At 50.1% G+C, this 26453-nt stretch overlaps 1 protein-coding gene and 1 long non-coding RNA gene across 6 annotated transcripts in view; both read right to left on the bottom strand.

Moving 5' to 3' along the window:
• LOC101119236 (sodium- and chloride-dependent glycine transporter 1) overlaps window positions 1-14192 on the bottom strand; it is a 33229-nt gene extending 19037 nt beyond the window's left edge. For 2 of the 5 annotated variants that reach the window (XM_060397459.1, XM_060397461.1), the window contains exons 1-3: window positions 11432-11585; window positions 6684-6784; window positions 1081-1230 (exon numbers count right to left, since the gene is read on the bottom strand). In XM_060397459.1, coding sequence (XP_060253442.1) covers window positions 1081-1230; window positions 6684-6713 — 180 coding nt within the window. In that variant the 5' untranslated portion in view covers window positions 6714-6784; window positions 11432-11585. Of the gene's footprint in view, window positions 1-1080; window positions 1231-6683; window positions 6785-11431; window positions 11586-13903 lie in introns of those variants that run through there. The other 3 variants (XM_027976713.3, XM_060397460.1, XM_060397462.1) reach the window with 3 other exon arrangements.
• A 2822-nt stretch (window positions 14193-17014) lies between these two features.
• LOC132657629 (uncharacterized) overlaps window positions 17015-26453 on the bottom strand; it is a 30469-nt gene continuing 21030 nt past the window's right edge. The window contains exon 2 of the long non-coding RNA XR_009596055.1: window positions 17015-20255. This is a non-coding gene — a long non-coding RNA (uncharacterized LOC132657629). The remainder of the gene's footprint in view (window positions 20256-26453) is intronic.

The raw sequence follows: 26453 nt of genomic DNA, 5'->3' as shown, positions 1-26453 counted from the left end.
AGACCAGGCCCTCATAGGGAGGTGAGAGAGGCAAGGACGTGCCCGGTGCTGTTTCATCCCAGAGCCCTGATTGGCAGAGGGCTCTGCCAGTATTGACCCGCCAGACTTGTGGGTGGCAGACAGGAGATGCAGCCCAGGCATGCCAGGCTCCACTCCAGGCTCTACTCCCTGAGAGTAGTGACGCGACCTTTGGGTGGGCTCTGTCTCTGCCCTGGAGCCCAGCAGTCCTGCCCTGCACTGTGGCAGCCGTGAGCAGCCTCTGCCCCAGTCGGCTGGCAGCGGGCTGGCATTTTGGAAGTGGCTTTGGTTGCTGACCCTGGCAGTCCTGAGGGTGGAGGGCAGCCTGCATAATGCTACTCCCAAACCCAACCCAGGTCTCCCTAGAGGACATGCCTTCTCTTGCCTGCTGGAGGTCAAGTCAGGATGCGCTGCAGAGAAAGAAGGTGGCTGTCCCAGTCACACACACCCCCCCCCCACCACTCACTGCCATCAGCCACATTGTTGCTGCCATCCCTGCCCATCCCCAGCTTCCAGGGATTAGGGCATACTGGTGGTGCCCACCCCACCCGGGCCCTAGTCCTGGACACTGGCAAACATTCCGCAGGGTCTGTCGCCTCCCAGCTGAGATGCTTGCCCACCCCCTTCCCCCATCCTCACCACGCAGCCCCTGTGCCAAGTCCCCCTGCCCCCTCACCCACTCTCCCCATAGGAGTAACTGCCGTGGCACAGACAGTGGGGCCGAATCGATTAGTACAATTCCTGGGCACCTCTGGCCCATCTCCCCGGGAGCGAGGACAATGCAGCTTTGATACACAGAGCAGATTCTCAGCAGGTCCTTGGGCTGGAGGAGCCCTCACACCCCCATTCTCCTCCCCCGCGCCCCCGCCACACAGCTAACTCTTCCTGCTCCTTTGCACGGGTGCAACTTTCTGTGTCGCTTTTGCTGCTGCTTGTCTCTCTTGCTGGCTGTGCCTGCCCCTCCCTGGCACAGACCACTCAGCCCCTCTCCCCACCCCCAGTCCTGCCTCCCAGTCTGCCTGGCACCAGACAGCGGGCTCAACCTCCTGGAAAACGACTGACCTGTTCTGGGGAGGAGGCGTCCACAGGTCCCTGAGCCGCCGCCATCTTGGGGTGAACACTTGGAGTGGAGAGCGTGCGTCTCCTCCGCTCATTCACTCCTCTGCCAGCTCCGGGCAACACTGACGCATCCCCTGCCTCTTCCACGGCCTGCTGGGCAGCATCAGTCACTTTCACCTCATCTCCTCCCGAAGCTCTACCTACCCCCTCCCCTGGCCCGCCCCCTCCGGCCAGTCCCCATGCAGCCCAGCACGGATGCTCCACAGCTAGAGTGAGGCATGGGGCTTGTTGTGTGTCTCCCTTGTTCCCAGCAAGGTATTGGAATAAAACACACACACACACACTCACAACCACAGGGTGGGGCAGAGCAGGCACAGAAGAGGGAGAGAGAGGGCGGCTCAATCCCATTCTAGAATGGGGTCTGGGGCCCAGATGCTTCTGAGCATACAGGCCTGGCACTTTGGTGGGCTCCTGGTAAAGAGGTTGGGTACCACTGGGCACTAGAGATGGTGAAGGGCAGGGAGAAGGGGACGTAGCCACAGGACACTACCAGAGCATCTCAGGCTTTGCAGAGTGCTATGGCCTGAGGGGTGATGGGCACTGGTGCAATCCCCCCAGGACTTGGGGATCTCCAGCCAGCCAAGATGGTAGAGTGTGTCCTCATAGAAGAACGTGACTGACTGTGCAAGAGTTGTGGCCTGGTGAACTGCACTGTCGCCTGTCTGAAGAAAGATAGCATTAGCCAAGAGGGCAGCTGCAGAACAATGACTTGAGGATTAGCACCGTGTCACCTGGAACCTGAGGCGGTCCCTCTGGAAGAGTGTGCTGAGTGGTCTGGGCAGACTGTCACTCAGACCCTCCATCCCTCTTCTCTGAGGCCACACTCACTGGTCAGTCTCCAGTGGGTGCTGGGACACCAGAAACCAGTGACCAGGACGGTGGGCACGAGTGTTCTGTCGTTGGGAGGACACAACTTCCAGTGTTTAGAAACTGATGGGTGGGCAAAGGGTTTAGTACAAAGTAGGATCTTAGTCACCTAAGATCAAGCATGAATTCTGATGTAAAGGACAGCTTCCCTGTGAGTTTGGTAAGTGTGCTGACGCCAGTGGGAACATGGCAGGATGACACTATGTTAACCTTTTTTGTTATTATTATTTTTAAAATATTTATTGGGCTGTTTGGGTCTAAGCGCAGCGCATGGGCTCTTGGGTTGTGGTGCACGGGTTCAGTAGCTGCGGTGCAACAGCTTAGTTGCTCCGCGGCGTGTGGGATCTTAGTTCTCTGACCAGCGGCATCGAACCCATGTCCCCTGCACTGCAAGGTGGGTTCCGAGCCACTGGACTACCAGGGAAGTCCCAACATCATTATTTTTAAAGGGCAAAGTCTTTAGAGTCAGACAGGCCTGGATTCAAACCCCAGCGCTGGTGGACCTCCCTCTCTCTATCTCCTTAGGCAAGTTACTTTACTTGTCTGGTCTTAGTTTATCTCTAAAATGGGCATCATATCTACCCATCTTTGAAGCTAGTAAGCATTATAAATAATAGTAATAGATAATCTATATGAAGTGCTTACTGTGAGCCAGATGCTGTCCTAAACACTTCATATTAATATAAATTAACTCATTTAATCCTCCCAGCAGCCCCTCGAGGTGGATATGCTACTATGCTCATTTTGGGACAGAAGATGGGGAGTGATCTTGGCTCAAGCAAGTCTCCCAAGAGAATGGCCTCAGACCCTAGCGACTGAGCTGCTTCCAGGCCAGCCTCATGCAGCAGGGTGCCCAGACACGCTCTGCTGACTTCTGCTGACTTCCTGCGAGTCCAGACTGAGGGCCAAGCCCCTGGCTGGGCCACCAGCTCCAGGAAGGCCCGGTCACCCATGATGCCCAAATGCTCACTCCCACCCAGGGTGGGCTCTGGGCTTTGGCTGCCCTGGCCTGGACCAGGTGCCCAGAACAGGCAGCCCTGGCTGGACAGCTTCCGCTGGCTCTGGCCACACGGGGACAGCAGACGGCAGCAGCCCTGCTGGGTCCTGGCCGTAATGAGGCCTCATTAGTGGGATCCAGCCGCTCTGGCCCCACTCAGGGAGGCCGGCTCCCCCAAGCCCGCCTCTGACTTTTCTTAATAAGAGTTGGCATTCCTCCAGAGGGCCAAGGAGTCGAGGGGCTTTGTTTGCAACCTGTGACTCCGAGGGAAGGTCCTGCTGAGGCAGGACTGCACCTGCTGGGGTGGTGGGGTTGCCGGGAAGCTGTGTGAGGGGAGGGGAGGCCACAGAGCTGAGTCGGTGGGCTCCAGGGGGGCCAGGGTGGGGTGGGAGGCCAAGTGGAATGGAGGGTAGGTCCTAGGTCCAGAGAGGAAGCCTGAGGAGGTTGGGCCTTTTCCTCTGGATCTAGATATTGTCCATTTCACTGGGGAGGCTGTAGTTGTGAGTCTCGGATCATCCAGTCATTGTGCAGGCTGGCCTGGCTAGGACAGCACCTCCTCTGTGCTAGTCCTTGTCATATAAGGAGAGTGCCCACTGCGTGTTGGTGCCTAAGATAGGAGAAGACCTACTGTGTGTCAAACCACACTAGGACGGCGCCCAGTGTGTCCCAAGTCCAGTGCTGGAAGAGTACCCACTGTGTGCCAGCCCCATGCCAGGGAGCCCTGGTGGTTTGCTGGGTCCTGCACTAGATGAATGCCCCATGTATGCCAAATTCTGGGCCACGTGAGGACCCAGGAAATGGTCAGCCCTGAGCAGGGTGAGCATGCACTGTGTACCTGGCACTGTGCTAGGTGAGTGCCGAATGTGTGCCACGTCCTACTGGTTGAGCACCTGCCACATGCCAGGACCCGGGCTGGGTGAGCATCCACTGTGCACCAGGCTCTGTGATGGCTGCTGCAGACAAGAAGTATCTAAACACTTCTGTCAAAGCATAAGAGAACAGGTCAGGGTGGGACAGCCCCAGGCGGCCTGTGGTGCTTTCAAAGCCTTCTAGGATGATTTAGATGCTCCAGCACCTGGAGCCCTGGCCTGGGTGACTCTGCTCTATTCATCATGAGGCTTACCAGTAGCAGAGGCACCCAGTGCAGCAGAGATGTGGGGAGAGACCAGTAAGACTCACCAAGGCCTATCTGCCCAAGATGCTATCCACGCGGTGAGCCCGCACAGGGGAGGGGACTGAGTTGGACTTCATGTGAGACTGTGGGGTTAAAGCTGATCCAGTGAGGCTCTTGGAGAAGGAAATGGCAACCCACTCCAGTATTCTTACCTAGAGAATCCCGTGGTCAGAGGAGCCTGGTGGGCTGCTGTCCATGGGATTGAACAGAATCGGACACGACTGAAGTGACTTAGCATGCATGCATGCATTGGAGAAGGAAAAGGCAACCCACTCCAGTATTCTTGCCTGGAGAATCCCAGGGACAGAGGAGCCTGGTGGGCTGCTGTCTAATGGGGTCGCACAGAGTCAGACACGACTGAAGCGACTTAGCAGCAGCAGTGGGGCTCTCCTGTCCCAGGCTCCTCTCTACCAGCTCTCTGTCCTCTGAGCTCAAGGAAACCTGGCCCTACATGTGTATAAATAGAGGCACTAGGTCTCCATGAAAGGAACCACCCCCTGCACCACCCCTGGTGCCGCAAAGCATCCCAGCTGCTCCCAGGCTTGGAAGTGCCCTGGCCAGCTGGGTTCCTGCATGGCCCTGTCCTAGGAGCTGCTGAGGCATGAGGGAGGCAGCTGCACTGGCCTGGCAGAGACCATCTGGGCTGGGAGTGGTGGGGAGGTACACGTGCAGCAGGCAGTGGGCCTGGGCACAGGCTGGGAAGTGGCTTGCCCTCCACGGGGCACCTGCCACACAGGGAGCCCAGCAGAGGCTCCAAGGGTGACACTTGGTAGACACTGAGCAGCCCCAGGGGGCCCATGTCTTCACACCCAAGCCTGGGCCAAAGGGAGATGGGAGTGAGGACCTCGTGGCCAGGGCCAGCTGCCTGCTCCCGATACCAGGACACAAATGGGGACAGAAGCCACACACCTGGAGGGTCCAAGTGCCCCTGGTTTACACGCATGGCCCTCAGCTCCCTCTGCTCTGCCCCACCGTGGCCTCTAGAGAAGGATCATCCTTCATGATCTGCTCTTAGGGGACCACGGGCAGCTAATGAACTCCAGGTACAGCTGCCCAGGTTAGCTGAGAGGGATGGCACTCCTCTTAGGGGTTCTGGGATTCAGGCTGTCTGTGCTGTCCACGTGGGTCCCACATCACCCCTGCCTGCCCGCCCCAGTCCTTTCAGGGTCACTCCAGAGAAAGCAGAGCAGCCAGTGAGTCCTCAGAGGGTATCTTAGGTTTCACAGAACTCAGAATCTCCATGGAGGGAGGAGCAGAGCTGCACTCCACTTTCTGCTACAGGCCCTTGGCAATTCCAACACTTCTGGCGAGAAGGAAGCCAGTCTTGATCCTATCATGGCATCTACTCCCCCCAGCAAGTATGTGGGTCTGGAGACCTCTGTCTCTGCCCACATCTGACCACTCAAGAGTTCAGGCTGGCTCAGGAATACTTTGAGAAGCCTAATTCATTCAGACTTGTTCCAATCAGGAGTGGGCCAGACTCGAGCAGGCCTGAGGGGCTGGATGCCAGAAGCTCAGGACCAGGCAGGACAGAGGGTCCTCAGCCTGGAGCCCAACTGTTTGGCTCCCTCCCCAACAGCATTTCTCTGGACCAAGGACTTAGGTGTCCCAGAAATCCCTGGTGAGAGACAGGGCTTGTTTGGGGAGGGGTCAGCAAGAGACTCTGGGTCAATATGACTTTCACTGAATCAGAACAGCAACAGGAGAATCCCTGTGGGGAAGGAAGGAGCCAAGAGAAGGGCCATGCTTAGCCACTGGATTCCTCCGGGCAGCTGCCCAGTCTCACTGGTTCTTAGGCAGTATCCCCAGAGAAGGAACACAACGACCACCCTTGGGGTATTTTCCTGGCTTCTGATTCCAGAGCTGGCCAGCTCTGTCCATCCATGAGCCATCCATCCATGAGGTGGCTCTGCTCTTGCCCTCTGCTTCGCACCACCTCTCCTGTGCTCTGAGGCAGTGGGCAGTGAAGAGCCATGTCTTGGGGAAAGGGGAGAGGGATGTTTCCTGAAAGACCTCACTAGAGGAATCAACATGAAATGTTCTATGCTATTTTTTGAGTGGAAGAAGAGAAAAATCAGTCTCTGAGGACTCCTTGATCAGCCCCTACTGAATGCTCCCCACAGCAGGAAGAGCACAGGATGAGGATGTCCGGGTGTCAGCCACAGGACAGCCCTCCAGGCAGGATCCACTGCAGCTTGATCTCCAGGGTATCTTGTGATGAGGGTAGGGAGTGTGCTTCCTGCCTCCCAGCATGACTTTCGGGCTCTGTAGCAGAATCTGCCTGCTGTGGGCTGCAAACCACACTAGTATTCTAACCTCCTGGGTGAGGGGCTGCCTCCTGAGCCTGCGATAGCCCTAGCACTCAGGAGTCCTGGCAGTGCCAGACTTGGGCCCCATGGAGCCTCCTCGGCCCTCCTGTCGGGGCCAGCAGCTGACAGCAGGCCCCAGAAGGGACGGACGGCGCTCATGACCCCCACCCCCTCGCGGCAGTCTGCTCCCTGCACTCACCAGCATCCCTTTGGCACCTTTTCCTACCATGATGATGGTGGCGTCCGGACCACACTCACAGGCTTTCTTTCTAGCACCTTTCAGAGAACAGGCCTCCAGAGCTGTGGAGAGAGCAGAGAATGAGGTGAGGATTTGGCCCCGGGAGGGCAGGGCAGGACATGTGTGGCTCTCCAGAACAGCTAGCGCAGGGCCCAGACCACCTGCCGCTCTTCCCTCCCATCATGTTCCTTTCTGGATGACCCTCAATCCAGTTCCTACCTCACTCTTCTCCCAACCCTTCCCCTGAAACCCTTGGGCTCCAGGCTTCCTGTCTCAATGGGAAAGGTTTATTTTTGATTCTCCAGATACCCAATTCTATTAAAAAAAAATTAAAAATAAAAAAATGAACACAGAACTGGGACAGGGTCCAATTCCTTCCTCGTCTGTGTGAATGGCTTCGACCTTTCCCCTGAAGGGGAGTCAGCTTGGATCAGCACATGCTCCCGTACCTCGCCCCAGCCAGGTGGCCAGGATGGGCCTTCCCTATCCTGATGCTGCTCAGCCTGGGCTCCAGGCATCTGGCGTTACACTGACTTGGACCAGAAGCTCTGGGCACAGCAAACACAGCGTGTGCGGCACGCCTCCATGCGCCTGCTCAGGCGGGCCCCTGCCAGACACCTTCCCTCCTGCTCCCCAGGTGAGATTCTACAAACCCTTGGCGACCCTGCTTCAGTGTCGCTTCTCTGTTGCTGTCCCTGACACGGCCCCCACTCCACTCCAGGATGAACACATTGCTGCCTCTTTTGTGTTTTTTGGTACCAGTGTTCCTATAAACTCACTCCAGACATACTTGCTTATGTCTGTCATCTGTGGGTTGGGCAGTTCCCTGAGGGGTTGGATGTGTTTTATCCACCCCTCTGTGCCCTGCTCAGCCTGCCCTCAGTCTTTCCCAGCATAAGAGTCTTTTCAGATGAAACAGCCCTTCGCATCAGGTGACCAAATTATTGGAGTTCCAGCTTCTGCATCAATCCTTCCAATGAATATTCAGCACTGATTGCCTTTAGGGTGGACTAGTTGGATCTCCTTGCAGTCCAAGGGATTCTCCAGACTCTTCTCCAACACCACAGTTCAAAACCATCAATTCTTCAGTGCTCAGCTTTCTTTAGAGTCCAACTCTCACATCCATACATGACTACTAGAAAAACCATAGCCTTGACTAGATGGACCTTTGTTGGCAAAATACTGCTTCTGCTTTTTAATATGCTGTCTAGGTTGGTCATAACTTTTCTTCCAAGAAGCAAAAAAGCATCTTTTAATTTCATGGCTGCAGTCACCATCTGCAGTGATTGTGGAGCCCCCAAAATAAAGTCTGTCATTGTTGCAACTGTTCCTTATCTATTTGCCATGAGGTGTTGGGACCAGATGCGATGTTCTTAGTTTTCTGAATGTTGAGCTTTAAGCCAGCTTTTTCACTCTCCTCTTTCACCTTCATCAAGAGGCTCTTCAGTTCTTTGCTTTCTGCCATAAGGGTGGTGTCCTGTGCATATCTGAAGTTATTGATATTTCTCCCAGCAACCTTGATTCCAGCTTGTGCTTCATCCAGCCCAGCGTTTCTCATGATGTACTCTGCATATCTATTAAATAAGCAGGGTGACAATATACAGCCTTGACGTACTCCTTTTCCTATTTGGAACCAGTCTGTTGTTCCGTGTCCAGTTCTGTTTCTTCCTGACCTGAATACAGGTTTCTCAAGAGGCAGGTCAGGTGGTTTGGTATTTCCATCTCTTGAAGAATTTTCCACAGTTTATTGGGATCCACACAGTCAAAGACTTTGGCATAGTAAAAAAAAAAAAAAAAAAAAAACAGAAATAGATGTTTTCTGGAACTCTCTTCCTCTTTCAATGATCCAGAGGATGCTGGCAATTTGATCTCTCGTTCCTCTGCCTTTTCTAAATGCAGCTTGAACATCTGGAAGTTCACGGTTCACATATTGCTGAAGCCTGGCTTGGAGAATTTTGAGCATTACTTGACTAGTGTGTGAGATGAGTGCAATTGTGTGGTAGTCTGAGCATTCTTTCGCATTGCCCTTCTTTGGGATTGGAATGAAAACTGACCTTTTCCAGTTCTGCGGCCACCGCTATGTTTTCCAAGTTTGCTGCCATATTGTGTGCAGCACTTTCACAGCATCATCTTTTAGGATCTGAAAGAGCTCAACTGGAATTCCATCAGCCCCACAATCTTTGTGCGTAGTGACCCTTGCTAAGGCCCACTGACTTCACATTCCAGGATGTCTGGCTCTAGGTGAGTGATCACATCATCATGATTATGAGGGTCATGAAGATCTTTTTGTACAGTTCTTCTGTGTATTCTTGCCACCTCTTCTTAATATCTTGTTTCTGTTAGGTCCGTACCATTTCTGTCCTATATGGAGCCCATCTTTGCCTAAAATATTCCCTTGGTATCTCTAGTCTAATTTTCTTGAAGAGATCTCTAATCTTTCCCATTCTATTATTTTCCTCTATGTCTTTGCATTGATCACTGAGGAAGGCTTCCTTATCTCTCTCCTTACTATTCTTTGGAACTCTGCAGTCAAATGGGTATATCTTTCCTTTCCTCCTTTGCTTCCCGCTTCTCTTCTTTTCACAGCTATTTGTATGAGCTCCTCTGACAGCCATTTTGCTTTTTTGCATTTCTTTTTCATGGGGATGGTCTCAATCCCTGTCTCCTGTACAATGTCACAGACCAGAATGTGGTCCACTGGAGAAGGGAATGGCAAACCACTTCAGTATTCTTATCTTGAGAACCCTATGAACAGTATGAAAAGGCAACAGGATAGGTCACTGAAAGATGAACTCCCCAGGTTGGGAGGTACCCAATATGCTCCTGGAGATCAGTGGAGAAATCACTCTAGAAAGAATGAAGGGATGGGGCCAAAGCAAAATCAACACCCAGTTGTGGATGTGACTGGTGATATAAGCAAGGTTCAATGCTGTAAAGAGCAATATTGCATAGGAGCCTGGAATGCTAGGTCCATGAATCAAGGCAAGTTGCAAGTGGGCAAACAGGAGATGGCAGAGTGAACATGGACATTCTAGGAATCATCCAACTAAAACGGACGGGAATGGGTGAACTTAACTCAGATGACCATTATATCTCCTACTCTGGGCAGGAATCCCTTAGCAGAAATGGAGTAGCCATGATAGTCAACAAGAGAGTCTGAAATGCAGTACTTGGATGCAATCTCAAAAACGACAGAATGATCTCTGTTCACTTCCAAGGCAAACCATTCACTATTACAGTGATCCAAGCCTATGCCTCAACCAGTGATGCTGAAGAAGCTGAAGTTGACAGATCTATGAAGACCTATGAGACCTTCTAGAACTAATAACCAAAAAACATATCCTTTAGATTATACAGGAACAGAAATCAAATGTAGGAAGTCAGGAAACATCTGGAGTAACAGGCAAATTTGGCCTTGGAGTACAGAATGAAGCGAAGCAGGGCAAAGGCTAATAGAGTTTTGCCAAGAGAATGCACTGGTCATAGCAAACACCCTCTTCCAATAACACAAGACTCTCCACATGGACATCACCAGATGGTCAACACTGAAATCAAATTGATTATATTCTTTGCAGGCAAAGATGGAGAAGCTCTATAGAGTCAGTAAAAACAAGACCAGGAGCTGACTGTGGCTGGGATCATGAACTCCTCATTGCCAAATTCAGACTTAAATTGAAGAAACTGGGAAAACCACTAGACTATTCAGGTATGACCTAAATCAAATCGCCCCTAGGTTCCCTTTGGCCTTTGCCCTGGCCACCAGGTGTCCTGCATTACCTCCTCAGCGCCAGGCAAGGCTCTGACTTGTGGCCGTTTCCCTTCACCCAGGCCAGGTTTCCTGCCTCTAGAGTCGTCCCTGCTCATGGCTTTGGTCTTCTGGGGATAGTCAGGAGAAGAGGGAATGTGATCATACCCTTCTTCTCACTCACCACATCCCTCCCTCCAAGCCATAAACTCCAGACTTATTGTCTTCAAAGCTGTCACTCTGTGGCTAACAAAGAACAGTGACAATGATGACAGTGATGAAGCACAGCCACCTCATGGCTTGGACATCGTGCCTTCTGGTCAGATGAGTAACCTAAGGACACTCTGTCCTGGAACTTGGCCTACAGGGTGATATCCCTGAGTAATGCAATATGGCCCTTGTGTTCAAGGTGCTTCTCTCTCGGTGGAAAAAAGTCTGCTTGGCAGCTGCTCCCAGGACAATGAGTTGGGTGCAAAGCTTTGCTGCTTCTCCTGCCTCTGCTGTTTCTGTTAACTGGCCCCATCCATCCATTCCAAAGGTACCAGCTGAAGGCCTATGATAGGTCAGGCCCTCTGATAGGGGTTGGGCATCCACATTACCCAGGCACCAGGCCTGCCCTTCACCCACTGTTGACCACTGTTGACAAGCTGTCTGTGCCATGAGGGTCAGAGTCAGGTTGGCTTGTGATGAAGAGCTTGGACGCTGGGACCTGGGAGGAGGAACTGACTCTGCCAACTCACCAGGTGTGTGACGTCAGGCAAATCACGGAACCTCTCTGACCCTTGCTTTCTCCATCTGGAAGACGGGGCTAATTATACTTCCTTTGCATCTTCTAGGTTTCTGCTTAAGTTTCGACTCCACAGGGCCTCCACGTTCTCCTCCCCTCCAATCCATTCATCGTTCCAAACTCCTAAAACCCTGATTCCCTCCAATAGTCTTCCACAGCCAACAGGATAAGGCTTACATCATTCAGCAGGCAGCTGGGGCTGGCCACAGTTCAATTCACGTATTCCACAGATATTTATTTCAGGCTTGCTCTGGGCCAGGCCTGTGCTGGGCACCATGAACTCTTTAGTCTCTGGCCTCCTGCAGCTTACAGGCTGGGTGGAAACAGAAACCAGTTAAATAGGTGACTCTAACACATATAATCAGAGCCTACGATGAAGGGTGGGAAAGCGAACGATCCTCTGTAACCGGAGTCTACACCAGTGGGGCCTGGCCTTGTCTGCGAGTTACAGAGGACTTTCCCGAGGAAGTGATGTTTAAGAGTGAGAGGGGGATGATTAGGCAACAGTGAGCAACAGAAGAGGAAGAGAGATTCAAGCAAATGAAATAATACAGAAAAAGACCAGGAGCCTGGGGCTCAGAAAGTGAGGGAGAAAGTGCCCAAAGATGAAGGTGGATGCAAAAGTAGGGTCAGGGTCTTTGGGGCCTTGTTTTGATCTTTATCCTGAGGCCAATGACAGGCACTGAAGTCTTGAAACCAGAGTTATAACGAGTGGAGGAGCAGTTGGTGGTGTGTGCATTTTGAAAATGCCAACCTAGATTAGTGTGGAGAAAGGACTGGAGGGAGGGAAGAGGGGAAGAAAGGAAATGGATTAGGACTAGGCCAGGCCAGGCCAGGCCAGGCCAGAGGGGGCTTGGCTCAGGAAGATGATGACGGGGTGGGGAGAGGTGCACAGATTTGAGAAAAATATAGAAGGTAAGTTTGGTAGGCCTTGGTGATGCATTGGATTTGGGGGTGAGGGATAAGGAGGGGTCTCTGGTTTCTAATGGTATAATAGTAAGAAGCCAGTGTCCGTGCCAGAGACCAGAGACAGAAACCCTGGAGATGCTGCAGATTTGCAGTTGGGAGGGGATGAGCGAGGTTGGGTGAGCTGGGTTCAAGTTGCTTGTGAGCCACTCAAGGGAGGATAGGGAGAGGATAGTCATAGGACCTGGTCCATCTTTACTGCCTCACTGCTCAGTCTTCCTCTCCTCCAGACAGGACTGTCAGCTCTATCGATTTTAAGGGTCCATCTGGGCCAAGCCTTGAAGTCCTTACTGGGGATGGAAAGGTGACAAGGTTTGTTTCCCTGCCTTCAAGAACCTCACAGATTAGGAGAAAGATAGAAGAGGAAGCATAATTTCCCATTCACTGCAAAGGAGGGTGGGGAGGGGCTGTGGGAGTGGGGAAGGGGCCCTTAGGTCTGCCTAGAGCCAAAACCAGCTACCTCGAGCCACTTATGGCTACCTGTGGGCCATGTGGGACTATGCAGCACCCCCAGAGGGTTCTTGCCTTCATTCCGTGGCTTAGGCAATTCCCTCTTCCGTGAGCACCCTTGTCCCCATTTCCTTCTGTATATACCCCACCCATCTTCAAAACCTGTTCCAAAGCCATTGCCACCAAGAAGCCTTCCTTTCTCTTGCCTTTGCAGTCAGTCTTTCCACTGTGCCCCCGGTTACATCCAATGCAGGCAGAGTACGTCTGATCAACACGTTCCTCACACGCAGCCATTGTGGCATGGTCACTTGTGTCCAAATCTTCCTTCTCCACCAGCCGGAGAGATCCCAGGGCAGAAGTGTGATTCTTCTGCATCCTTAGAGCTGGGCACTGAGCCGCAGTCTCAGTGTAGGCCGAGTTAAGAGGGCGTTTTCTTGAGTTGCTTGGAAACACTTGGGCATGCTCAGTGTAGTCCAAAGTCCCTTCCTAGAACCAGTCCCCCTTGCCCACTACCCTCCAATCTTCTGACACGCCCTCACTTGGGGGTTCGTTAACCTCTCAGGCCCTTCTCTCCCTCGCCACTCTTCGGTCCCCCAACCTTTATCTTCTTGCAGCTGTAGCATCAAGCTTGTTTCAGCAAAGAAACAGACCTAGGCCTTCTGAGAGCTGTCAGAGAGACTGGGACGCGGCTCCTTTAACAGTGGCCAGCGAGGGGGCGTGGCCTACGGAGAACTGGCCCGAAAGGGGGCGCGGCTCCTTTAAGAAGCGGCTGGTCCGGTGAGAAGAGGCCCCGGAACCGCAGGAAAAGGCGAGGTAGCTTTGGAAGCTGTAGCACCGCCTGGAGAGCCCCTATTCCTCGAAGCCGGCGCTTTCGTCTTAATCCGGGTGCTAGGTGTCCGGAGCTGCAGTGTCATCAACCGCCAAGTGTGGGCCTCTTAGCTGGTGTGGGGGTGGAAACCTCGCCCCTGGCCCCTGCCTTCGAAAATACCTGGGACCCCAGGTCCCCGCCCCCTCGCCCCGCCCCCGGTCGCGCTTGGGCCCCTCCCGGCCATCCCGGAATGTCCCCTCCGCCCGGCGCCGGCCTTATGGTCAGCTCCCGTCGACCATTGTCTGCGGGGTGCGGGGCTCCTGCTGGGGTGGGCGCCACAGGCTGCTAGGCCCCTATCCTCACCGTTGGGGTGCGGGGCACCAGCTGAGGGTGGGCGCCCCGCGCTGCTAGGCCCCTACCCTCACCTGTGGCCTCCCGGGTCCGCCCTAAGCGCACCTGGAATGAAGGTTTGGGTGATGAGAAACGGGGAATCTTCCCGGGAGAGCAACAGCCAGAGAACACGGCGGCCTTGACACTTCCCGAAGCCCGGAGCCGCAGACAAGGGTCCGAGGGCACCGAGACTCCCTAGCACGGCTTCTGAGGACTTTTGGGCGCGCAGGAACCAGCACCCAGTCTGCTAGTGGCGGGCAGATAGGGAGGCAGACCGGCTGCAGGTTCCCGGCGTCTGCAGGCCCCCGGCGCGCAGACCCAACTGGCGCCTGGGACACTAGTTCCGGGGCTACCGTTACTGCCACGTGCAAACCGTCAACCGCAAGCAGCTCCCCTCCTCCAGGAGCAGCCCCCACCCCCCGCCTCGCTGCCGCCGTTCTGGCCGTTCTGCCTGCCGAAACTCCTTGGTGACAGCGGTAACACCCAGACGCACACACCTACCAATCCTTTCTGGCGAGACAGACATCTCCGCGCGTGCACCCACACTCATCCACAGATACTCTCATGCATCCACGGTCACACACGCACATTCGATCGCTCTCTCTCTCTCGCTCTTCCTGAGGCTCAGCCCCGTGGAGCCACCAAACACCCAGACCAACAGCAGCATAGAGAGAGGCTGGGGCCTCAGCGCCCCTTCCCTTAGCCCCCTTCCCTTGCTGCAACCCCTGCCCAGGAGAGCTGGGTCCGCACCACGGTCTACCCAGGTGGCTTTCTTAAAGGGAAAGTTGCATCAGTCTCTTGAGGCTCTCTGCCCCGAGTCTGCCGGCCCGCTGTGCTGCTTGTCAGTCCTCCTGAACTTGTGTTTTGGTTTTCAGGAGGTGAGGGTCAAGAGTTTGCTGAAAGTTTGGAGAGTGAAGAAGCTTTGGGAGACCTAGGCAAGTCCCTCCCCTCTCCCAGCAGCTCTCCTGGCAGCCCTGCCTGCCCCTGCCACCCATCCACCCTATTCTCATCCCTGTGCCCACAGACTTCTCAGGCTCCTCCTCCCAGGGAATAAATTTACAAGTTGCTCCAAGCTTTCCAGAGGTTGGGAGGGGTCCCCAAGACAGCCATGGCTGCGTGCATTCTTATCCCAGGACTTCCATTTAAGGACCTGGTACGTAGTAAGTGCTCATCCTTCTTCCTAGGGAAGGCCAGGATCCTCTCAGGGGCCCACCTGGCCCAGGAGCAGCTCCTGGCTGGCCTGAGCCTTGCAGGAATTTCCAGAATCTGTGCAGCCCCATCCCCACCCCATCCCAGTCTGCACTTGACTCCAGACTCCCCAGGAATCCTGGGCTTCCTGGCAGAGTTTCTTCCAGCGCCCCGCACTGACATCTTGGAGCCCTGGTACCCTCTGGTGACAAAATCCATCCGTGGCAGGTACATCTGTCCAGAAAAAGTGCTGTCTTTATGCCTTCCTCACATCATGTTTCCAAGTAGGAACTATCCCCATCTTCTAGAACTGAGGCTCAGGCAGGGTAAATAATTTGCCCGAGATGAAATAACTAATGTAGTAGAACCAGAGCTTGAACACAGGTTGGCCAATCTCCAAAACCTATGCTCTCACCCTGCGAACAATATACACCCACGGTCATGTGGTGCCCAGTCAAAGTTTTATGTGCCATACTGATAATTGGAATGCAGCGATGCTTGGGTGTGCGTTCATTGAAATTCTTCAGCTGTGAATACAAAATCGTGTGACTTGGTTTTGAGCACAGTGAGGTTGGGTGTTTGACTATGGAGACGTTTTGTGTGGCTATATGATTGTATTGTGTGAGTATAACCATAGTTAGACTGGTCATTTGTATTGTGTAAAATTAGCCATGGCAAAGTGCACCTCTTTGTATGTGTGTGACTGTTGTGGAGGGGTGTGTGGCTAGCTAGCAAGATTGTGTGGGGTAAGCTGACTGAGGGCCCCGAGTTCCCATCACCCTTTGCCTTTGTGGTCCCAGGACTGTGTGTGCTCACCATGACACACTTGATGGGTGGCTCCACATGGCTGTTACACTCCCTTGGGCCTTGTAGTTCTTAATCCTCCCCTCTCCCCCAACTTTTTTTTTGCAGGAAGTAAGGCAAATAGTGCTGCCCATGAAATTGGCTTTCAGTTTTTCCATAGGATATTTGTGAGAGAATTTAGTAACCTTTGAGTGATAACTCCATTAAAAAATCATTAAAAAAAAGAAAAAGTAAATAGAGCTTTTCTAATTCTTTCATTTGAATTCAAGTGTCAGCTCTTATTCAATCTCCAGGTCTTGTTCACAGATCCTTGGGGGTCTCCGAGACCCTTCCAGGGGATCTATAAGGCAAAAATGGTGTTCATAATACTACCAAATTGTTCTTTGCCATTTTCACTTGGTTGATATTTGCACTGATGACACAGAGCAGCAGCGGGTAAAGATGCTGGCATCCAAATAGGAATCAAGACGTGACTCCCAACCGTACCAGCAGGCTCAGTCTCTCTCTTTTTGTTCCGTCACTGTGCCAGCTCAGTACCAAACAAGAAGTAAAGGCCAATTTAGCTGTTGATAGAGCAACAAAATTATAAATTTTATTAAACCTCAAGTACATCTTTTCAACATTTCGTGTGACAAAGGGGAAGTGTGCATATAGAAGTCTGATAGTTATCTCCAGGAAAAGCACTCAAAACGATTGAGTGTGGGCGGAAAGTCACTTTTCTCACCGACTGGCTTCTTTCACTTAAAAGAGCACGTGATAAAAATAGTTACTCGGACTTGAGTTTTGGGCATGATTTTCTCAAGTGAATGAAGTGAGCCTGTCAGTTCAAGGGGAAAAATCGATTGGTATTTGTGGCCACTGATACAGTTAGAGCTTTCAAGTGAATATTAGAGTTTGGAAAACTTCCACCTGCTACCGTGAGGATGAAAGTGTCCCAAGTTTGATGAGATTGGTAATGACATTAATGAATGTACAGGCTTTTTCGTTTGTTTGGATTTTTGTGTTGTTGGTTGGTTGGTTGTTGGGTATTGTGTATAATAAGATGTGCCAACATTTGGAAGAGCTGATAACTAACTCAGTGAACCAATATTTTCCGAATGACCGTGGTAGGAGTTCCAGAAACACGCCCGGATAAAGGAATCATACAAAAGCAAGACAGACCAATGGATTTTAATAGAGTATTACCGGTTCATTGATATAGTTTCAGATTCCACACTGTCACTAACGTTTAAGAAATGACATCCGATGAGTTTTGGTGTAGTATCAAAGAGGAATAGCCACAGCAAACTAAAAGACTATAGTTGTTATTTAGTGGCTCAGTCGTGTCCGACACTTTTGTGAACTTTTTTTGCCTGTAGCCCTCTAGGCTCCTCTGTCCATGGGATTCTCCAGGCAAGAATACTGAAGTGGGTTGCCATGCCCCTCCTCCAGGGATCTTCCAGACCCAGGGACTGAACCTGGGTTTCTTCCACTGCAGGCAGATTCTTCACCATCTGAGCCACACACCTTTAAGGTGCTATACAGTGAAGGTCCTCAATTACTTTTCAGTGTAAAGGTTCCTAAGCTGAAAAAGTTTGAGAACCATTGAATTTGAGTTTTACTTGAAAAAGGACAAAACTGTGTTGAAAAACTTGCTAGGAAACTAGATCTAATTTGTCTCTATAATAATGATTATGTAAAACACTAGCGGCATTAGCTGATGCTACAATGGCTATCACCTTGCAATATATAGATGTATCAAATTTAATATGTGGTCCCCTTGAATGTACACAGTGTTATATGTTAATCATATCTTTTTTTTTAAAAAAAGGGGACTTAATTTTTTCTTGTCATTATTAATGTACTATTAGAGAATAAGCTGCTTTTACTGCTTCCATCACAATGCAAAGAAGTCACAGATTTTCAGCATTTCCACGGTGTGCCTGGTGGCATTGTCTCTCCCTTGTGGAATGTTCACCTTGTCACCTTCTGCCTGTACAGCCTGGTCTTCCTTCATGAGAAGAAAAACTGATCCCTCAGGAGCTCCTGCCTCCAGGAGCGCTGACATCGGCCAGTCGTCTGGCTGGGCTGTCTGTAATTACGGGCACTCCTTCTCGTCCCGTTCCTCCTGTTTCTAAACACCCTTTTAAGAAAGCGATTATTTGTTAAGGACTGTGTTAACTTTATCTTTCTTTCCTCATTTAATCATCACAATGATTCTACAGGTAGAAACTATGATTCTTCTTTTATAGGTAAGAAAACTCAACCTCAGAAAGCTTAGGAGAACCCTCTAGAAATGGAAATGACTTGAAAGCCCTTTAAATTCACACATTCGGAAAGTTGCCCAGCTGAATTTCGTACTTCAACAATTGTTCTTAGTAATAAATTACCACTGACGGAGACATGAGCACAGATCCGCACCAGAGCCCTAAGGATGTTTGGGGCCCGGCTGCTGAGACCCCCATTGTGGAGAAGCATGTCTGAGCCCTGCTGATGATGTCTTGCCTGGACTGTTTCCAGAAGCTTTATGCCGAGCCTTCACCCCCACCTCACCGCCACATCCTCTGCAATGGTCTCTCTGAGCCCTTACCTGGGGCAACATGCTTGAGCTCCTCTCTGCATCCTGTATACCTGGGCCCTGTCATCCACCCTCACACCAGAACCTCACTCCTCGAGCTGAGATCTGGGTGGGTTCAGACTCCAGGATGGCACCTAATAGGCAGCAGCAGAAGAAGTGGGGGCTGGAGGGTGAGGGGGTGGGTAGAGATGGAGTGTGAGCCGAGAGAAGCAAGCATGGAGAGGAACCTTGGGCTGTTGGCCCCCAGCCACAGCCAGGAATGTTCCCAGACGGTGCTGACCTCTCAGCCCAGCCCTCTTCAGCTCAGGATCCACAGCCCCCACCACTCCCACTTCAAGGGCCAGCAGCCGCCTCTGGAGCGACTGGCCATCACCATAGCATCACCATGTCCTCAGGGACAGGGCCGTGGGTGACAGCAAGTCTTTGGAGACACAGACTGGTAGGTGACGTGAGGTCTTGGACGGCACAGGGTCTCGGTGGCAACGCGTTGCAGGTGGCCCAGGTTTGAGGGATGTTGGGCTGTTTCTACTTGACACACAGACTGGGTGAGTCTGAGTTTTTGGCTAACACAGGATCTGGTGACTCAGAGCAAGTCAAAATGAATTCTTGGGCAGCGGAGCGACAGCAGTGGTTCTTGACTAGGGCAGTATGTCCCTCCCCTCCAGGGACGTTCGGCTGTGTGTGGAGACGCGTTCAGTCTTCTCATCTGAGGGGAAGCTGTGCTATTAGTGTGTAACATGTAGAGCCAGGATGTTGCGCCACAGGCCACGTCACAGGCTGGTCCCAAACTAGGATCTAAATGTGGGGCCAACTCTGAAACCTGACTGCCAGGCTGAAATCCTAGCTCTGCGCTCTGCGACTCAGGGTCTAACGTGGAGTACGCAGGCAGTACCCTTCTGGAGTGCTGGGATTGCTGAACTGACTCTAGTCAAGTGTTTAGAATTGGGCCTGGCACCAAGTAGGTGTCGTTTTCTGGCTCAGGCCTGGAGAGAACAAGGGTAGGTTTCAATTCAGTGACTCAAACGTTCTCTCCCTTCCTCGTTACAGTTCCTTCTTCAGATAGCCTTCTTCCATCAGGAAACCACATGGACAAAAGCGCTCCTGTCTTATAGTCACTGACCACGGTTCTTGGCCTTCCTTGTGGATCAGTCCCTAAGTCATATCCAACTCTTCAACCCCATGGATTGCAGCACACCAGGCTGCAAAGTGTCCTTCACTATTTCCATCCACTATTTCCATCCAACCATCTCATCCTCCAGTGTCCCTGTCTCCTTCCTTCAATCTCCTGTCCTCATCAGGGTCTAATCCAGTGGGCTGGCCCTTCACATCAGTTGGCCAAAGTACTGGCCTTCCTTACTCAAGAAAAAATAAGAGGCCAGACAAGAAATTCAGGCAAGGACTTTACTGAGGCTTCTATTGCAGCGAGGGGAAACAAAAATAAGCTTCCCTTGCTGGCTCCCTGAGTGGGGAGAGCAAGATGGTTCCATATACGGGGTAAAGTTAGGGCTCTGTCCAGGGGTTGGGCCAGAAGGGTGGCTTGGGTGATTTGCCCACCTCAAGATGGTGCTGAGTGCAGGTGGCATGTGGAATACCCTGCTTTTGTTCCTGACCCCCGCTTTTGTTCCCAGCTCTTTAGAAGTGGCATTGGGGTTTCTGGCCTTTTTATGTCTTGTCCATAATTTGCCCTAACTGCATGTGCACACTTATTTCTCTTGCCTTAGAGTTTCTTTGTATTGTTGTTGCTCCAGGAACGTTTGTCCAGATGTAAGCATTGCAGCAAAGGGTCCCAGGTCCCAGATCTCAGCTGGTCTTTTCATGTCATGCAGATGTAGTGATTTCTGAGGAAAAGAGACAAATTCCTATAAATCCCAAAGAAATGGCCCTGATTGGGTAAGCCTGGGTCACCTGACCACCCACGTTTTGCAGAACATCACATAAATAGACTAACTCTTCTATTCTCCATGAAGACTTCTCTGGTGGCTCAGAAGTAAAGTATCTGCCTGCAATTCAGGAGACCAAGGTTTGGTCCTTGGGTTAGGAAAATCGCCTGAAGAAGGAAATGGCAACCGACTCCAGTACTCTTGCCTGGGAAATCCCATGGACAGAGGAGCCTGGAGGCCTATAGTCCATAGGGGCTCAAACAGTCAAACACAGCTTAGCAACTAAACAACAACAATGACAAATTTTTGATGACAACTCTCTGGAGTAGAACTCTTACTTTTCTCTTTTAACAGCTAAGGAAACTGATCCCAGAGGTTCAGTAACTTGCAAACCCAAGATTGGATCAAGGCTGCTGCTGCTGCTAAGTCACTTCAGTCATGTCTGACACTTTGCGACCCCATAGATGGCAGCCAACCAGGCTCCTCTGTCTCTGGGATTCTCCAGGCAAGAATACTGGAGTGGGTTGCCATTTCCTTCTCCAATGCGTGAAAGTGAAGTCGCCCAGTCATGTCTGACTCTCAGCAACCCCACGGACTACAGCATACCAGGCACCTCTGTCCATGGGATTCTCCAGGCAAGAGTACTGGAGTGGGTTGCCATTGCCTGTTCAAGGCAGTCTGGTTTGAAAAATTGCACCCTTCCTTCACAGCCACGATCCTGAATGCTTATATTTAGATACATCAGGTTTTATTTTTAAATGTGCAATAAGAAGCAACATTGTATTTGTTCATAACATGCAATCACAGAAGCATTTTGATTACAGAGAGTTGCTCATTTTTCTTTTTCTAAGATAAAGCAGTTGCATTAGGCATTAGTCATCTGGTTTCTTGGAGAAGGCAATGGCACCCCACTCCAGTACTCTTGCCTGGAATATCCCATGCATGGAGGAGCCTGGTAGGCTACAGTCCACGGGGTTGTGAGGAGTCGGACACGACTGAGCGGCTTTACTTTCACTTTTCACTTTCATGCATTGGAGAAGGAAATGGCAACCCACGCCAGTGTTCTTGCCTGGAGAATCCCAGGGACAGAGGAGCCTGGTGGGCTGCTGTCTATGGGGTCACACAGAGTTGGACACGACTGAAGTGACTTAGCAGCAGCAGCAGCAGCATCTGGTTTTTTGAGTGGGCTAATGAGAGAATGGTTGTGATTTTCTTGGTGATTGAAAACAATAAGAGCTGGTCCTGGGGTGAAGAGTGGGGTAGGAGGGAGGAAGGGACCTTGGTGATGAGCAAAATTAAGTCTAGATAGACTCTGGCCTGGTCCTGAGATAGGACTGCCATGATTGACAAATTCTTTGTTTGCATGATGACCCACGATGGTACTCAACCTTTCAACTTTTCCTGAAACACTGACAGGGAGACAGCACGGTCAAATCAATAATTCACTAATAATACATCTGCTGTTAGTTGCATTCTTTGAGGGAAAGAATGCCTGCACTGTGACAGTTATCTTGCCCTAGGGCCAAGCCTGCCAGACGCGGGGCATAGATAGATAGGTGTGCTACTTACATCCTTATCATATTGCCTAATGCTTCTTATGAGCTTCCTTGGTGGCTCAGAGGTTAAAGCGTCTCCCTGCAATGTAGGAAACCTGGGTTCTATCCCTGGGTCGGGAAGAACCCCCTGGAGAAGGAAATAGCAACCCACTCCAGTATTCTTGCCTGGAGAATCCCATGGATGCAGGAGCCTGGTGGGCTACAGTCCATGGGGTCACAAAGAGTCAGACATGACTGAGCGACTTCACTTTCACTTTCAATGCTTCTTACGTGTTGCAGTTCAGTTCAGTTCAGTTCAGTTCACTCACTCAGTCATGTTGACTCTGCAACACCATGAATCGCAGCACGTCAGGCCTCCCCCAGAGTTCACCCAAAGTCATGTGCATCAAGTCGGTGATGCCATTTGCCCATCTCATCTTCTGTCATCCCCTTCTCCTCCTGCCCCCAATCCCTCCCAGTGTCAGGGTCTTTTCCAATGAGTCAACACTTTGCATGAGGTGGCTAAAGTATTGGAGTTTCTACCTCAGCATCAGTCCTTCCAAGGAACACCCAGGACTGGTCTCCTTTAGGAAGGACTGGATGGATCTCCTTGCACATCAAGGGACTCTCAAGAGTCTTCTCCAACACCACAGTTCAAAAGCATCAATTCTTTGGCACTCAGCTGTCTTCACAGTCCAACTCTCACATCCATACATGACCACTGGAAAAACCACAACCTTGACTAGAGGGAACTTGTTGGGAAAGTAATGTCTCTGCTTTTGAATATGCTGTCTAGGTTGGTCACAACTTTCCTTCCAAGGAGTAAGTGTCCTTTAATTTCACGGCTACAGTCACCATCTGCAGTGATTTTGGAGCCCCCAAAAATACAGTGTGACACTGTTTCCCCATCCATTTCCCATGAAGTGATGGGACCAGATGCCATGATCTTCATTTTCTGAATGTTGAGCTTTAAGCCAAGTTTTTCACTCTTCTCTTTCACCTTCATCAAGAGGCTTTTTAGTTCTTCTTCATTTTCTGCCGTAAGGGTGATATTATCTGCATATCTAAGGTTGTTGATATTTCTCCCGGCAATCTTCTTTCCAGCTTGTGCTTCTTCCAGCCCAGAGTGTCTCATGATGTACTCTGCATGTAAGTTAAATAAGCAGGGTGACAATATACAGCCTTGACGTACTCCTTTTCCTGTTTGGAACCAGTCTGTTGTTCCATGTCCAGTTCTAACTGTTGCTTCCTGACCTGAATACAGGTTTCTCAAGAGGCAGGGCATGTGGTCTGTATTCCGAACGCTTTTAGAATTTTCCACAGTTTATTGTGATCCACGCAGTCAAAGGCTTTGGCATAGTCAATAAAGCAGAAATAGATGTTCTTCTGGAACTCTCTTGCTTTTTTTATAATCTAGCAGATGTTGGCAATTTGATCTCTGGTTCCTCTGCCTTTTCTAAAACCACCTTGAATATCTGGGCATTTGCAGTTCACATATTGTTGAGCCTCGCTTGGAAAATTTTGAGCATTATTTGACTAGTGTGTGAGATGAGTGCAATTGTGTGGTAGTTTGAGCATTCTTTCGCATTGCCTTTCTTTGGGATTGGAATGAAAACTGACCTTTTGAAAATCCTGTGGCCACTGCTGAGTTTTCCAAATTTGCTGGCATATTGAGTGCAGTACTTTCACAGCATCAATTTTCAGGATTTGAAAGAGCTCAACTGGAATTCCATCACCTCCACTAGCTTTGTTCGTAGTGATGCTCTCTAAGGCCCACTTGACTTCACATTCCAGGATGTCTGGCTCTAGGTGAGTTTTCACACCATCATGATTATCTGGATCATGAAGCTCTTTTTTTGTACAGTTCTTCTGTGTATTCTTGCCACCTCTCTTAATATCTTCTGCTTCTGTTAGGTCCATACCATTTCTGTCCTTTATTGAGCCCATCTTTGCATGAAATATTCCCTTGGTATCTCTTATTTTCTTGAAGAGATCTCTAGTCTTTCCCATTCTGTTGTTTTCCTCTATTTCTTTGCATTGATCACTGAGGAAGGCTTTCTTATCTCTCCTAGCTATTTTTTGGAACTATGCATTCAAATGGGAATATCTTTCCTTTTCTCCTTTGCTTTTCACTTCTCTTCTTTTCACAGCTCTTTGCAAGACCTTCTTAGACAGCCATTTTCCTTTTTTGCATTTCTTTTCCATGGGGATGGTCTTGATCCCTGTCTCCTGTACAAGGTCAAGAACCTCCGTCCATAGTTCATCAGGCAGTCTGTCTATCAGATCTACTCCCTTAAATCTATTTCTCACTTCCATTGTATAATCATAAGGGATTTGATTTAGGTCATACCTGACCAGTCTAGTGGTTTTCCCTACTTTCTTCAGTTTAAGTCTGAATTTGGCAATAAGGAGTTCATGATCTGAGCCACAGTCAGCTCCTGGTCTTTTTTTCGCTGACTGTAGAGAGCTTCTCCAACTTTGGCTGTAAAGAATATAATCAATCTGATTTCAGTGTTGAGCATCTGATAATGTCCATGTGTAGTCTTCTCTTGTGTTGTTGGAAGAGGGTGTTTGCTATGACCAGGGTGTTCTCTTGGCAAAATTCTATTAGCCCTTGCCCTTCTTCATTCTGCACTCCAAGGCCAAATTTGCCTGTTACTCCAGGTGTTTCTTGACTTCCTACTTTGGCATTCCAGTTCCCTATAATGAAAAGGACATCTTTTTTTGGTGTTAGTTCTAAAAGGTCTTGTAGGTCTTCAGAGAACTCTTCAACTTCAGCTTCTTCAGCATTCCTGGTCGGAGCATAGGCTTGGATCACCATGATATTGAATGGTTTGCCTTGGAAACAAACAGAGATCATTCTGTCGTTTTTGAGATTGCATCCAAGTACTGCATATTGGACTCTTTTGTTGACCATGATGGCTACTCCATTTCTTTTAAGGGATTCCTGCCCACAGTAGGAGATATAATGGTCATCTGAGTTAAATTTACTCATCCCAGTCCATTTTAGTTCGCTGATTCCTACAATGTTGATGTTCACCTTGCCATCTCCTGTTTGACCACTTCCAATTTGCCTTGATTCATGGACCTAACATTCCAGGTTCCTATGCAATATTGCTCTTTACAGCATCAGACCTTACTTCTATCACCAGTCACATCCACAACTGGGTACTGGTTTTGCTTTGGCTCCATCCCTTCATTCTTTCTGGAGTTATTTCTGCACTGATCTCCAGTAGCATTTGGGGCACCTACCGACCTGGGGAGTTCCTTTTCAGTATCCTATCATTTTTCCTTTTCATACTGTTCATGCGGTTCTCAAGGCAGAATACTGAAGTGGTTTGCCCTTCCCTTCTCCAGTGGTCCACATTCTGTCAGACCTCTCCACTATGACCTGTCCGTCTTGCGTGGCCCCACACGGCATGGCTTTGTTCATTGAGTTAAACAGGCTGTGTTCCGTGTGATCAGATTGGCTAGTTTTCTGTGATTATGGTTTCAGTGTGTCTGCCCTCTGATGCCCTCTCGCAACACCTACCATCTTACTTGGGTTTCTCTTACCTTGGACAAGGGGTATCTCCTCACATCCCTCCAGGCAATTGAAAAACTGGGTGGCAGAAGATTAAGATTCAGAGATGTATTGAATTCAAGGAAATACCATAAGGATTAATACAACATTTATTATAATTTATATTGGCTCTGGGTCACAGGAATGAATCTATTTTTAATGAAACATTAAAACCTTTTAGTGGTGATGGCTATTTGTAGAAAGAGTATGAAAGTATTGGAAAGTACCCCGGGTACAGGGTGCATTAGGAGAGTTTTATTGGTGCTATTCCAGCAGCAACCAGAGCAACTTTTTTTCTTCTTACATCCTCACATTTCAAAAGTCTTCCTACAAGAGGAACACAGGCTTTGTGAGTGTCCCAGGAGAATTGATCCAACCACTCCAAGATATAAAGTTTCTTCATGAACAGAAGGGATAGTTTAAGAGGAGAGTTATATTTTTATCCCTGGATTTTTGATACTCAAAAGTTATATATACGGAAAAGTTATATATAATTCTCCAAGCCAGGCTTCAGCAATACATAAACTGTGAACTTCCAGATGTTCAAGCTTGTTTTAGAAAAGGCAGAGGAACCAGAGATCGAATTGCCAGCATCTGCTGGATCGTTGATAAAGCAAGAGAGTTCCAGAAAAATATCTATTTCTGCTTTATTGACTATGCCAAAGCCTTTGACCAGGTGGATCAGAAAATTTCAGAAAATTTTGGAAGAGATGGGAATCCCAGAGCACCTGACCTGCCTCTTGAGAAATCTGTATGCAGGTCAGGAAGCAACAGTTAGAACTGGACACGGAACAATAAAATGGTTCCAAATAGGAAAAGGATTACGTCAAGACTGTATATTGTCACGCTGCTCATTTAATATATATGCACAGTACATCATGAGAAATGCTGAGCTAGATGAAACACTAGCTGGAATCAAGATTGCTGGGAGAAATATCAATAACTTCAGATATGCAGATGACACCACCCTTATGGCAGAAAGCAAAGAGGAACTGAAGAGCCTCTTGATGAAAGTGAAAGAGGTAAGTGAAAAAGCTGGCTTAAAACTCAACATTCAGA

Source organism: Ovis aries, chromosome 13, assembly GCF_016772045.2.
Source record: "Ovis aries strain OAR_USU_Benz2616 breed Rambouillet chromosome 13, ARS-UI_Ramb_v3.0, whole genome shotgun sequence".
Taxonomy (NCBI): Eukaryota; Metazoa; Chordata; class Mammalia; order Artiodactyla; family Bovidae; genus Ovis; species Ovis aries.
The sequence above is the reverse complement of the archived record's forward strand: the minus strand, read 5'-3'. Positions and strand labels throughout refer to the sequence as shown.